This window comes from Colossoma macropomum, unplaced genomic scaffold (genome assembly GCF_904425465.1).
Source record: "Colossoma macropomum unplaced genomic scaffold, Colossoma_macropomum, whole genome shotgun sequence".
Lineage (NCBI taxonomy): Eukaryota > Metazoa > Chordata > Actinopteri > Characiformes > Serrasalmidae > Colossoma > Colossoma macropomum.
Genome location: NW_023494793.1, coordinates 17009875 through 17025821, shown reverse-complemented (window position 1 = coordinate 17025821; position 15947 = coordinate 17009875). Strand labels below are relative to the sequence as shown.

Genomic DNA, 15947 nt, shown 5'->3' with positions numbered 1-15947 from the left:
AAGCACCCTCATTTTAGCAAAGACTTCTGCACGTGGAAATCAGAGCTGTACCAAACAAAGGAGTCACTTTCCACAAATCCTTGCATAGCCACTTTACTTTACACTAATACTTTTTTACCATGCAAACCGCACAGCAGCGCAAAGAACTGTGTATTAATGTCCATTTTATTCAACCCAACTGGTTCAATAAATGGCTAGAGATTGCGTTACCGTTACATAGTCAACTAACTTCATTTGACTTTATCAAGTTTGTCGTCCTCTAACTCCACAGGACCACTGTCTGCTGTGACGTTTTTGGCTGATTGACTGTTCTGAATTACTTTAATGTATAAAATGACCTCTTCTTTAGGAACCATCTTATAATTCAATTAGAGATGTCCTGATTCAGCCCTGCCTCGCCCTCCAATCAGATTGGAGTCCTTTCATATGATATTCAGTCTAATCCAACATTTGTGTTTTCATAGATAATATGAAATATAATAACAGCTGCACAATTTAGGTAAATTAGGGTGCCAATTTATAACACAGTAAAAATCATTTTTAGTAAGTTCATAATGTTCTGTTACTATTTACCAGTCAACACGCAGTAAAATCTTTGATACGTGTATGGTGATACATTGTGAAATTGTGTTTTTTTTGTGTGTACTACTTAAGTTTAACAACCATTTTATACAGTCATGAATTCTCCTTTCTTTCAGTTTTGAATACGTTGTTTATGATAATGCCGGTTAAAAAGCAGAAGCAGTGCAGTACGGTGATAGTTTTCGATTTCTGTATTTCATACATAGTTTTGGCGACATGTCACTTGCTACAAATAGCTGAAAACAGACTAAAATAGCCACATACTTTTTACATGTCTAGACAAAAGACTTACGTATTTCACGTGGTTAGACGAAAGCTGGTTGTTCAAACCTAGTAGAAATATGGGCACAGCAGATATTACAAATTCTCTTTTTCCACCTTAAAGGAGATCCACACTGGAGAACACTGAATCTCTTTATTACCTTCTGAAAGTGCACCTACACTGTAAACACAGCGCAAAAACAAAACAATGATTGGAACGAGATCAGGCTTATTTTAGCTGATACTTGATACTTTAAAATATGCCAGGACATCCCTAAATTTATTACCACTAGTAGTAAAAATGGCCTTAAATTTTAGATATCTATTTTAAGACTTTTTAAGTCTTTTAAAGGATCCACTTGAACCCTGTAACATCAGACTCTCTCTCCCTCTCTCTCTCTGTCCCTCCCTCCCCAAGTTGTTTTGATGCTTTAGTTGTGGCTGGTATGGAGTTGATTTCTGACTGACTAAATCACTGTCTTTTTTACTTAGATTACGCCAGCAAAGATGATTTGAAGGGGCTGTGGAATACCTACCATATGTGCACAGAGGGAAACCAAACACACACAAACACACACACACACACACACACACACACACACGCACACATACACACACACACACACACACTGAATGGAAGATACATCAATGTTTTATATTTCATTTAAGAAATAACTGTGATAAGAAGACAGAATAATAAAGGCAATGTGTGTGTATCTGTGAGTGAGTGGAAAAAAGACAACCTCTCACCTGTGGAGGCCCATCAGACGGTCTCATTTCTCCCAGCTGGGTGGGTTTTGCACTTGCCATTTTCTTATTTTGTTCCTTTGCTTGCCTGCAAAACAGTGTTAAGGGAGACAATAAGATGTATTTCAATGCCCTATAGATATGCTTTTGCACATAACACAGAATCTGACTAACTGCATCTGACTGGATTTGTGCCTTTAGTTTCGGACAACAATCACTGTGTTATTTGCTCACTGCTATTATTATTAATGTTTACTAAGCATTCATGAGTTTGTATGAGTGTATTGTAACTGTTTTAATGCATATTTTTACCGTTCTAATTCACTTTCAGAACAACATTAGAGGACATAAAGAACATAAAATGTTACTAAAATGTAAATGGTACTATATTACTAGATTGTGCAGATGCACACTCAGTTTCAAGTCTTACTTTATTTTTTTTTCCATTGGTTGAGTAACATTATAAAAGTAAACTTTAAGAGAATAGTCAATGGCTATAAACAACCTTTCAACCAGTGGCTGCTGTATTTATATACTTTAGTCAATGTGCAATGACTAGACTGTTTACTGTGCTTCAAGACAAGACCTATGAAAGACAAAACAATACATACATGTACTAGTATTTGTCTGTGTAAAGGCATGCCTAGCACCATTTCTGGGTTCTTCTTGCATTTAAATTCAAATACGTTGGGACACTGTATAGAATGCAAATAAAACAGAGTGCAATAATTGAAAAGAGTGCAAAGACAACGTATCAAATGTCAAAACTGAGAAATGCTATTGTTTTTTGAAAAAATGTATGCCCATTTTTAATTTGATGCCAGCAACATACTTTAAATAAGTTGGGACAGGGGCAACAAAAGACTGGTAAAGTTGTGTAATGCTAAAAAAAACATCTGAAGGAACACCTTACAACTAATCAGGTTAATACACAACAAGTCAGCAACATGACTGGGTATAAAAAGAGCATCCCAGAGAGGCTGAGGCTTTCAGAAGTAAAGATGAGGAGGAGTTCACCACTCTGTGAAAGACTGCATTGGTAAATAGTGCAGAACTCAAAAATAACATTTTTTTAACATAGCAAAGATTGTATCATCTAGGGTACATAATATAATTAAAAGTTTCAGAGAATCTAAACAAATCTCTGAATGCAAGGGACAAGGCTGAAAACCAATATTGGCTGGCTGTGCCCTCGGGTGACACTACATTAAAAACAGACACGATTCTGTAGTGGAAATCACTGCATGGACTCAGGAACACTTCCAAAAACCACTGCCTGTGAGCATAGTCCATCGCTGCATCCACAATTGCAAGTTCAACGATGCAAAGAAGAAAGAAGCAGATGCAGAAATACTGCTGTCTTCTCTGGGCCAGAGCTCATGTAAAATGAACAAAGACAAAATAAAAAAGTGTACTGTGATCCAACAAATTGAAATTTGCAATTCTTTGTGGAAATCATGGATGCCACATCCTCTGAGTTAAAATAGGAAAGGGACCATCCGACTTATCAGCGCACAGTTCAAAAGTCAGCACCCATGATGGTATAGGGGCGCATTAGTGCATATTGTATTCATGACTCGCACATCTGTAAAGGCACCATTATAGCTGAACAATATATACAGGTTATATATTGTTATGTTGTCTTTGTACTATTACTATTTTCAATTATTGCACTCTGTTTTATTTGCATTCTATACAGTGTCCCACCGTATTTGAATTTAAATGCAAGAAGAACCCAGAAATGGTGCTAGGCATGCCTTTACACAGACAAATACTAGTACATGTATGTATTGTTTTGTCTTTCATAGGTCTTGTCTTGAAGCACAGTAAACAGTCTAGTCATTGCACATTGACTAAAGTATATAAATACAGCAGCCACTGGTTGAAAGGTTGTTTATAGCCATTGACTATTCTCTTAAAGTTTACTTTTATAATGTTACTCAACCAATGGAAAAAAAAATAGTAAAGTAAGACTTGAAACTGAGTGTGCATCTGCACAATCTAGTAATATTGCCATTTACATTTTAGTAACATTTTATGTTCTTTATGTCCTCTAATGTTGTTCTGAAAGTGAATTAGAACGGTAAAAATATGCATTAAAACAGTTACAATACACTCATACAAACTCATGAATGCTTAGTAAACAGCCACATATGCTGCCATCCAGATGACGTCTTTTTCAGGGAAGGCCTTGCTTATTTCAGCAAGACAATGCCAAACCACATTCTGCATGTATTACAACAGCATGATTCTATAGTAAAAGTAAAATTGGCCTGCCTGTACTCCAGACCTGTAACCCACTGAAAACATTATGCACATTATGAAGCAAAAATGTTGATGAAAAAGACATGATGAAGGGCCCACAAACTGTTCTGAAATCTTATATCAAGCAAGAATGAGAAAACATTTCATTTTCAGAACTAAAGTAATTGGCCTCCTCAGTTCCCAAACACTTACAGAGTGTTGTTAAAAGAAGAGGTGATTCAACAAAGTGATAAACATAACCAACCATAACAAACCTGTCACAAATTTTCTGAAAGGTGTAGCTGGCAACAAATTCAAAATTGACAGATATTATTCAAAAAACAATACAATTTCTCAGTTTCAACATTTGACATATTGTCTTTGTACTATTTTCAATTAAATATGGATTTAAATAATTTGCACATCATTGCTTTCTGTTGTAATTTAAGACAAAAGACAAAAAATGAGATAAAAAAGATATAAAGATTCTGAATGACCTGGAGCTTTAGTTTTTAAATGTATTAAAATTTAAATGTATAAAAATGTTTTTAGCTTTTGTGCACAAATGATTTATTAAAATAAACTGTCACTGGGTGGTGGCCTTCTTTTCACTGGGGTGGTATATCTTCATTTCCTTTAGACAGAAAACATAACTGTACCATAATCCACTGCAGATGTATTTTTTAAGTTTAACACTGACTCCACACACCCTGTCTCGACTGTAGGCTTTTAACTTTATTGCTCTGTTTTAAAACATGTGACACATTTTAAGACCTGGAGTTACATGATGTTGACTAACCCACCCTAAACTGTATGTCTCTGCCATGCAAACACAAACATTGCCCTCTTCCAAAACATAAATAAATAAATAAAAAGAGGGAAAAAGAAGCAGAAGAAGGAAAAGCAAACTTTTTACTCCCAACTATGTTGAAATAAGGTAATTTTTCTACAATCTGGCATTTTCATTTTCTTCATTTCATACTCTTTTTTTGTTTGCGGTAATGCAATAGCCAAGTTGACCAGCTATTGATAAAATGAAAATTGGAGATTTTATCTTCAAAGTGTCATCTTCATGACAAATAATATTCTACAAACTAAAACTTTATAAATATGTTACTGTCAGCATTTCTCTCTGCCCATCTGCTTGGATACTGCATACTTCTCAAATGCTGTTTTTCTTGCCTTCTCTGCATCTACTTTTTTTGTCTGCTTTTTTGCCATTGCTATTCATCTTCATAAGATTCATGTATGAAATGTGCTGTATTTGTGAGAAATGCTGAAAGTAATTCACTCTGTAGAACTCTGCCTGCTGTGTCAACCAGTGCCAGATTCATATACCATACACCAAATGTTCACTGGCTAATCTCTACCCTCTATGAGACTCATTAGCTGACCAGCCAATCAGGGCTATATCTCTGAAGGATGGTGCTGCTGATTTAATCCTTCAGTTATTACAACTGTAGATTTGGTTGTAACTTTTACAGTTTGTATGTGCATTCACATGTTTATTTGCATAGATTTTCATAGGATAGACCACGGTAACACTGGCACAAAACACTATGGGTTCATTGGTCAACTCTCCTGACTCTCCCAATTATCCAGTCCAGTTTAGGTAAGTAAGTAGGCACATACAAAAGCAAACAAACAAACAAAGAAACAAATGAATTAATAAATAAAGCTGTATTTAAGCCTATTTGGATAGCTGTGACATTTGTATGTACAATTTTTGAAAAGAGTTTTATTTAAATTATTTGTACAGGATTCAACAGGTAAATTCACGAGAATGAACTGACTTCTTATAGATAAACTATACACACACACACACACATATATATATATATATATATATATATATTGAATTGATCATGAATTGATGTTCACAGATCATGGACCACACTGACCCCCATGAAATGTTTTTATGTCAGGTTGAATACAGGTTGAATACATTATTTGGAATACATTATTTGGAGGAATGGAATCCATATTATGTAAGAGAGAAATGTGTGTGAGCATGTGTGCACACAAATACACATTCATCGTGATCCATTACGACAAATCCACAATTACGTTTTGATGTAGACATCAAAGACTTAAGATTGAGTCTTTATTGTTAAAGATCTATCTGACATAAGAGAGATCACAGCACCCATCACGAGCCACAATTAAAGAAACATGATAAGCCATTACTCAGACTTAGCAAAACATATTAAAACCCACAGTACTCATTTTGCAGAACTATTTCTGTTTGCACAGGGCTCATGTTGTAAGACAGTTGCTTCCAGAAGATAAGTTCAGCAGTATTATAATTTCAGAAATTACACTATGTGTAAACTATGTGGAAAGAATGTGTAAATACTTCAAAGTGTTAAGGAATGTTGGGTTTTTGCATTGGCACTGTGTGTGTACACAGTGCTGTGCAAACGTCTTAGGTAGCTATGAAAAACTATTTATATTTATTTATAACTGAGTAAAAACTATTTTTCTCAGCAGTAAGTGTGTTCTTCCCAGTAAAAAACATTATATAACATTAGAATAAAAACACAAAAACAGAAAAACAGACAAACATAAGAAATATACTTTTTTGTTCATATAAAATGTTTTAATATCTTGATTAGAAGAATATAGTTAGAAGAACTCCAGGTGGTTCCTGACCTCTCACTGCACTCCAGTCATTTCATAGATTTGCCAAATTTCATCAGCAGCTCCTGTTTGATTAAATGAAGGATTGATTAGCTGTCAGTGTTTTGTCTAACTAACAAATATTTCCTGTACAGATAAATAGCTTTACATATATTTTTTTCTGATGACCTACGAATTTTCCAGTGCCAAGAAAAAAAGAGAAGAATAAATTACAAAATTTACTTACAGAAGCCTGTACAACTACAACAGTATTTAGTCTGTCAAGCTTTGCATCACAGCTTTCATTTTATTCAGGAGACTTAAATTCAGTATTTCTAATCTGCAGGGATACTCTTCTACATCTTCAAAGTTCAGTTTTCAAAGTTGGTTGCACTTTCTGTTTGTAACAATACGAGAAATCCCAAATGCATTCAATGATGTTGAGGTCTGAGGTCTGAGGTGGCCAGTCTATTGTTCTGCAAACAAACTTTCTTCTTTTTTGTCTATTTTCTTCTCTCAGGTATGGCCTCTTGACAGCCACACATCCTTTCAGACCCATAGTGTTGAGATGCCTCCTCATGTATGGATGAACAGGTTTTTTTTTTCTGAAGCAAGAGTGGAGCTTGATTTTCTCCAATCTCTCAAAGATTTGATTACTGTTTTTCTGATGGTGACAGTTTTGGTGGTCTACCAGGTCTTGGATTTTTTTTCACTTAATTTTCTTTTGTCTTTTCCCTTACTTATGTGAGTGCATTATTTTATATTTAATATTCTTATAAATATCTTCTGAATAATGACTAATTTGTACTTAAAAGCTGTTTCGACTGGAATTTACCTTGGATCCAACTTCACAATGAACAAAAAACATTTCAACTAACCTCCTGCCTAAAAAAATGTTAGGACACTAATACAAATACACACACACATCATGTTCAAACCAGAGATCCCAAATGCTACTCCTGGAAAGCCACCATTCAACACACCCGACTCAAACTTTCATTAACATTCTGAAGGATATTGCTTTAGAAAACTGAGTTGAATAAATCTGTCCAAAAATACTGTCTCGTGGTAATAAAACGTCTGTGAGAAAGATTACAGATACCAAAAACAAATGTGAAAAATGTACTGAAGAAGTGGAAAGACACAAGAAGTGTTCAAAACCTGAGATGCTCTGACCATCCAAAAAGGAAATTTCCAACAAGCCTGGTTGACCATCAGCTGTGCAAACTCATGCACGCTATGCCTAGAACACTTCAAGCTATAATCCAAAGGGAGAAATATAAAATAAAATATTAGCCTAAATAAATGACTAAAACCAACCTATATAAAGCAAAGACACTAATGTCTACCCCACTAATGTTTGAGCACATATACTTTCCTTAGTTTTCAAGTCATTACCAGGATCCTTTCGATGGATATAAACAAATAATTGATAAGCCTGGAAACTAATAAATAAACAAGACAAACTGCATTCAGAGTGTCCCACAGCACAGTGTTGTAGTCATAACAAAACAAAATGGAAACTCAAACCATTATGTCACATTTATTCACATTGTAATAATCTGATAAGGACCATTATGTCCTCAATAGTTCAAGCTGCCAAACTGCTTCTTTCCACACTGATGTTAAAACAATATCACATTCTTATTTATTTAACAATATCTTATTCTTTTAACAATGTCTCTCATCTTTATTATCATTGTTAGGTTAAGTGTAGTGCTTGACAGTTGTTAAAGTGTGAGGTGTGGAGGTCACTTTTATATTTCCTGGTGAGAACATCCTCCAGCTGAACACATATACACACCAACTGTCCAACACAAGCAGTTACTGGCTGAAAAAGTACTAAGCTTGTTCTCTCATTTGGAGTCTTTAGCTGAACTTTGACAAAGCTAAGGCCTCATGACACTACCCAACCTTCTGACTCATTCTTACCCTTGTTAAATGAAGAAATTAATTACACATTTTGGAAGACCCTAGGAAGATAATGTGGTTTTGCGAGGTTTGCTAATCAGTTTGCTCTAACAGTACAACTGACATACTGCACGTTGGTTGTAGGAGGCAGAGGAATGCTGGGAGTGTTTGTACTGATGAACTGAGTTTATCATAAAACAAATGTTATGAACAAGGAGGAGGTATTTTATGCCCCTATCAGTGGCCTGCCCTGATCTCTGTTTAACCAGAGGAGTGTGTGTGCATGTGTGTGTGTGTTTTGGGAGATGCTCTTTTTGACTGAAGTGGGAAACACATTTGGAGGCAAACTGAGGCAACAGCCAAGAAGACATTACTGCAGCCAAACACCGCTAGCCAAAGCCAACAACCTCCTGAACATCCCTGCTATCCATCTCCCTGAGGTACAACACACACACACGTCTGCACCCATCCTCCAGTGCTGACTGAAACTGCACATCACTGCTACTTAAAAAGTAGATTTGCTATTACAACATAGAGGTCAAGAGATGGGTAACAGTCAGATAGTGGTAGACCACCACATTGTTTGCATGCCTTAAACTACATATTACCTTTGGACACAAAGAGGCAACCTGATCATCCTTGTGATACAAAGAATGACAGTCAGACAGAGAGACTGGGCTGCGTTCAAAAGGAACAGTAAGTATTTATAAGATGTGTGTGTTCCAAACACATGGTGTCTGACATTCTAATTCTCAATACTCATTATTACCTACTCTCAGGACAGGCCAATGTAAACAGGCTAATTAAAAAGTCATTCATCTTTACTCCTGCCCAAACTACAGAGGAGAAGATTATGATTTTCCCCTAAAGACAGTTATCAGTCTGATCTGCAAATTGAAAATTGGACAGAAGCAGGCAACAGGCTGCAGAGGACTAGGGAGTGTATGAGAAAGGCCCAGGGCTGCAGAAAACACTGTTAATCCTTATGGCAATACTGGCCTTTGCAATACTGGTATAGCAGTGAGCTGCAATACACAAATGAGCTGCAAGACACAAATGAGCTTCAAAGTTTATTGTGTGCTGTTGTGTGCATAAATGAAGTCAGTATCTTTTACTGCTGTTAAGGCATCTATAAACTTTAGGACCTTAATTAGTTGTGTACTCAATTTAGTTTCTCATTTACAGATACTATTTAGTTTGCAGTTGTAGTGAGTTATTAGTTTGTAGCCTACTGTGATTAGCGCTTAGCCTTTAAAATTTAAGTTAAGGCTGTTAAAAACAAAGCAAATAATGTTACTGTGCTGTATGTACTACGTGTTAGTGACCATCTTGTTGTTCGCTGATAATTTTACAGCCACATGCACATTTTTCTTGCACATGCATACGCACCCAAAAAATGACTACTGAGTGTCTGTACTGCTGCCTTTATGATTAAACATGCAGAAATTTCACTCTTCTTTCTCCCTGTGATCAGCACCTCAGAGTGAACTGCACTTGTAATATAGTTCTAAATATCCCCAGCTTTATTTATTTATTCATTGGCTAAACTTAAAAATGAAGGTAAACATTAATTTAAAAATCATTAACAGTCCACCCAACCTTATGTATTTATTAATCCCTAATGTAAGGTAAACATGGGCCAAAAATTAATGTTGTACATCTTGTGTGTTTTGTCACTTTATCATACTGTGAAGCTTGTACTGTGAAACATACTGAATCATAAACTTGCTAACAACATCCAGTCCTAGTATAGCATTATAATGATACGGACATAAAGTACTTTGGTAGAGATGCACCTGAAAGACAAATCCAAGAAAGATACTCCAGATGAGTGTTTCTGTGTTTCTAATAAGTGGAAATAATAATGCACGACAATTTTAAATGATGTCACATCAAGGGTTTGCTGTGTTAAGTACACTGAAAGGCGCACCGTAATTGTAATATATAGTAATGCAACTGCTGGATGATATTTTGTCTACATCATGCAGCCCCTGAAAGTCCTAATCTACAAAGCTCAATAAATTAAGGGACGAGAACTTGCAGATAATTCAGGCTAAACGGATGAAGATAACAATGATGGTGGTAAGCAGAACATTTGGTCAGTTTATCTTGATGTTGAATAAGTTTTTCAAAGCATTTAAATTACACTATTACTTATTTGGAGCAACTGTACTGCAATAAACTTCCCAAGTGGGAGGCTTGTCAGGAAATGGGAAGATGGCAAACAATAAGTTGCATAATGGCAATTAATTTAGAATTTTGTGAAAGAACTAGATGTTAAGCTCAAACTTGACTCTACTAACCTGGAAGTCAAACTGGGGCCAGGAGAGACAAGTCATTAAAAAGGTCAGAAGAAGAGATTGTCAAATAAGAGTGGACTGCAGCAAGTGGAAAAGATTACATAGCAGGTTCTGGGTATGGCATGCATTGATACCAAAAATATTTTCAAAATAATTATTAGTATTCCTGAGCACCGATACTTTGGTTGCTTGCCAAAAAGCACAGTTACATGGAAGCAATGTATCTAAAAGAAGGAATTCACAAACAGTATGTAGTCAGCACTGGCCTGATCTATACAGTACAACCATATAGGCTGACATCTGCTGTACACTCACATACATTCCGACACACACAAATGCAGAAAGATACACATGCATGTACACACATTTGAACTCAGACACAATCAAATAAACACAGACAGAGTGGCCAGTGTATGACCTCTTCCAGATTTGACAAACGGTGCAACAGAGAGAGAAAGAAAAGGAAGAAAACAACAGGAGGTGGAAAGGAAAGGAGAGATTGAAAGACAAAGGCAAGCAGAGTTTCAGCGCCCCTCGAGCATAACAAACATCAGCCTCTACGCAGCTGAGCATGTCCTCCACTTCCATATGAAGGTGTGCTCTGTGCAAGATCCAGTCATTGTTGAAAACAGAAAAATGGAATACTCAACCCTTAGAAGTATAGGGTTTTAATTGTTGATTTGCTATACATTTGCATTACATGACATCATGTTAAATGTAATTACATAGTTAGTTATGTACTTAATTATCTGCATCAAAAGGTTTGAGTCTGCACTTCTATTTTTTATTTGTTTCAAAGTCTAACTTCCAAAACTTATTTTCAGCTACAAATGAGAAATAATCAATATAAAATTTCAACATGCTAACTCCAACTTCTAAGACTTGCCTCCCACACACACTCAATATGTGAAACAATTATAAAAAAGGAAAATCATAATACGTTCAGTGAAGTTTTCTTGTCTATCTTCATGTTAGCACAAATAATGGAAGAGGAGAACTTACACTCAGACAAAAGAACAAGAAAACATTGCTGAAAATCAGGCCATGCTCCTGTCAGTGCCAAAAATAAATCTGCCTCAAAAGTGCTTTACTGAACATTTGTGCTCCACATCAAGCATCTACATCTTGAATTGACTAGCAATTTTGTGCTCCATGCAGAAGATACAGCCAGAAAAAAAAAACTGACATTATCATTAGCCAGCTTTTCTAGTGCTAATAATGAATAGTGAATAGGTAGGGGATTGCTTTTAAATTACTTTTACATGACACTATTTTAGTATAGTGTCATATAGATATAGCCATTATAGTACTTAAGTAGAGATGCACCCTAAAGCTTGTAAGACTACGTTCAGTTTGTTAAATGCCTCCACCAAACCACTATCAAAGAAGCTAAAACATTTCCTCGGTTTAAAATTCTATGCTTTTTGAGGATTTTGGTATTTTAATGAACAATTTATCTTCACCAGTAAAATCTGTGTATATGCTCTATGAACATTTGTGAAATTTAAAGTCTTTGAGCTGTGACTGAAAACCTGGTTAGTGTAAGCAGCGAAGCTATCATCCATGCTTCTCTGTGAGATGATTCAAACATTAATCAAAAGCAGGCATTTAACAGTCCATATAGCCACATGCTAAATCATATTGGCCTGTACAGATGAAAGACATGCCAGAGGACCACTCACTTTCCAAAGATATCCCACATAAAGCCACCCCAGGGTTTAGGAGAGGCAGAAATGGGGAGGGGCTGAGCAGTGGGAGGTCTGCAGTTGGGTAAGGGGAAACAGGAGGCAGATCTAGGAGGACGGTTTGGATGTAAAATTGGGATAGATATCAGACAAGACATAAAAAGACAAAGACATTAAAAAAAACAAGAAACAACTTCCCCAACTGCTTCCCACCTCACCATCCACACACCCACACACAGGCCTGTCATTACTTGATTAAACCCTAATTAAAACATAATAAGTTATTATTCACCTTCTCAGTGAATAAGCAGTGATTAGCCGGCAGTATTTATGATGATGAGGCACATTTAAAATTCTTTTTTTTGACAAACCCATAATTTTGCCACATAGTCTGTGTCTCAAACGTAACAAATACTGCCTACTTACATATTATTCTGAGGCAGGCATGAACCTGCGGCTGTTAATCTTCTGTTTGGCCATTTATTGAAGGATGCTTAGATGTATATTTTGATATCTTACATTTCCAATAATCCTGTGTGTTTTTTTAAGCAGCAGGCACTGGTACTGGAGAAGGTTTATTTGTGATAGCTTAGCTTAACTAAAGATTTTATTTCTGGGCTGAGGTGGAAATAACTAAGCTAATTCACCTACTGCATTCTTTTAGTTTTTTTTTAGAACAATGAGCATGGCCAGAGTGGAGAGGAAAGTTGTGAGGCAAGATGGGAGCCAGAGACAGCTTTTAATAGTCCTTAGTTGTGCTGTGTCTCCTTCCACAGCGGCGGAACACTACATTTGGTGTCAGGGCATTACAAACTCACACCGGGAGATATTGCCTATTCAGCCACTAGCATTAGATGGTAAGCTAACACAGGGAATGGAGGATGGACTGCTGGCTTCGAGTGAAAATTGGGGAGGATGGCGGTGAACAGACATCGCCATGTGCTCAGCTGCAGCGGAGTGAGACTCAGACTAGCTGGGTGTGCACTGGGAGAGACAAGGAAACAGGGAGATAATCATGCGGTAGTGCGCTTACTAGTGCCGAAGCTAACCGCGAGGCCGTGCCATCTGAGGCATGCCACAGGCCTGAGTTTTTGTGATCCGAACTGTGTAACTGCTGTAGACTATAAAAGGAGTCATTGAGGGCCCTAGCTAATGATATTGAAATGTTAGCCAGACGGGCTTATGCTCACATTCCGCCCCAAAGTTACCCAGTTTATCAGAGCACTGTCCCCAGTAGAGCTCCATGTTCACACAGAACTAGCTCACCCATGTAACTTGCAAGAGGCTTTGGAGTGTGCGTTAGAGAGGGAGATGATGCTGTCAGTGGTTTTGCAGTGTGCAGATTATGATCGGTCCACAGCTAGAGTGGGGGATGTGTCAAGTATGTTACAGCAGACTGACTGTTCCCACTGCTATGCAGCCAGAGGGGCGTGCTGCTCATGCAGCTGGCCTAGGCACCTGGCCAGGGTGTGCCCAGTAAAGGGAAAGTCCACGGGAAACTTGCTGGTGTCGCAGTGAGCGGGATGCTGAAGGCCCCTTTATCAATGTCCGGCATACCCCAAGTGAGTCCGGATCAGGCTGGGACTAAAGATAAAAATGGCAAACTTACTGCGGCAGTGGTGGGGTGGACATCTTCATCTGATTTTTGTCATATTTCCATCCACACTGAGGGAGTTCCATGCACTGTGTTGGTGGATACTCGTTCAACCTTTATGGTGGCCTGACCCTATGTGGTTGCTGTGGGGGCTGAGCTGGAGGATACGACAGTCCACCTACACACCGTGACTGGTGAGTTAGTGTCAATGAATGGAAGAGGGTGACTGACTCTGACAGTCAGGGGTAAAATTGTGAGCCATTTAGTCTGGATAGCAGAGGTGCAGGACATGTGTAATCTAGACCTCGATTTTTTGAGAAATAGTGCAAGGAAAACCTGCCATGCCATGCTGGGCTTCAAAGGGGGCATGCAGTGATGATGAAGCCACTTGAAACACAGAGTGAGAGTCGGGCATGGCCCCCAGCTGAAAAGGGTGGGTATGCTTGGAGGCAGCAGAGGGAGGCGAGGCCGTGGGGGGGACAAGATGCTGCAAAAAACCAGGCCCTGCGGCCAAGGGGAAGAGTACGCTCTCCCAAAGATGGTAAAAGAAAGCAGCAAGCCATCGTGAAGCAGGGGTGCATGGGGGATATTTCCCCAAGTCCCGGGGGAGAACCTCCAAAGACTTATGGGGTTTGGGATGGAGGGTTGCGATGATCCTCCCCTACATGCAGGTTAGCCAGAGAGAAAAGCAACCTGCAGCAGTCGACAGGGCAATAAGGCCTTGATCTCCCACGTCGTCCTCCCCCAGTGCCATTTCTGGTCCCCAAAATGACTCAAGGAATGCTGCAGCCAGCAGAATGCTTGCTCTTCCACCCACAAGAGCTCTTCCCACCACTAAGGGCATTGTGAGCACAGCAAGAGAAAAATTAGTGACTCTGGTCCCACCTAACAGGGGAGAAAATAAAATAACAGCCATGGAAAAAGTGTGTTGGTAAGTTGGACGAACAGCAGCAAGATATGTTGTGGCAGATTTTAGTAAAATTTCAGGACTGTTTTGCATTTGAGGAGGAGGAGTTAGGGCAGACTCACCCTGTACAGCACAACATCGACACTGGGAAGGCAATATGGCAGTGGTCTCCTGGGCCGGCAGAACGCTGCAGACCAAGCCTTGGAAAAGTGCAGTGCACAGGCATCACTGAGCCATCAGAGAGCTCCTGGGCAACAACTGTAGTCATGGTTCCCAAAAAAGGGGTTGGGTGGTACTTTTGTGTGGACTACAGGAAGCTCAATGAGGTCACAAAGACTCATACCCCATTCCTTGCGTGGATGAAGAAGATCCACCTGGTTTTCATCCTTAGACTTAAGAAGTGGGTACTGGCAGGTCCCACTGTCCCCAGTGGCTAAACCCAAAACAGCGTTCTGCACAAGCAGAGGCATTTCAAAGTTCTTGCTTTCAGGCTCTGCAAAGTGCCAGCAATGTTTGACCACTTGATGGAAAGGATGCTAGAAGGGGTCCCACAACAAGAGTGTCTGGTTTTCTTGGATCACATTCTGGTGCATGGAAGTACTAGAAAGAATCAGGGCAGCAGGACTGGAAATGCACCCTGAGAAGTGCAAATTCCTGTGCAAACAACTAATCTTCCTGGGGCAGTGCATAGGAGGGGAAGGAATTGGTACTGCTGAAGACAAGTTACATGCAATACTTGAGTGTCCCACCCCTGTTACAGAGAGACAGCTGAAGAGATTTTTATGGACGGCCTCTTATAACAGGAAGTTTGTGTGTGAGGTTTTCTTGCATCACTGCCCCCTTATATAAGCTGCTCCAGAAAGAGCAAGACTTCAACTGGTCAGAAGACTGTCAGTCAGCTTTTGAGATCTTGAAGCAAGCCCTAACGAGTGCGCCTATCCTGGCACAATTGGACCCCAACCTGATCTTTATCCTGGACACAGATGCTAGTAGTGAGGGGGTAGATGCCATGCTTTTGCAGAAGTGGCCTGATGGAGAGAAAGGGCTGTGGCCTGCTTCAGTATAATAATGAATAAAGCTGTGTCATGCGACAAGAG

General features: G+C 38.6%; 1 protein-coding gene across 1 annotated transcript in view; it reads right to left on the bottom strand.

Annotated features, from left to right (window-relative positions):
• The window catches only part of LOC118813373 (ERC protein 2), a 205342-nt gene that overhangs the window by 76214 nt on the left and 113181 nt on the right, over positions 1-15947 (bottom strand). The window contains exon 11 of the mRNA XM_036578670.1: positions 1594-1678. Within this exon, the coding sequence (XP_036434563.1) occupies positions 1594-1678 (85 nt within the window). The remainder of the gene's footprint in view (positions 1-1593; positions 1679-15947) is intronic.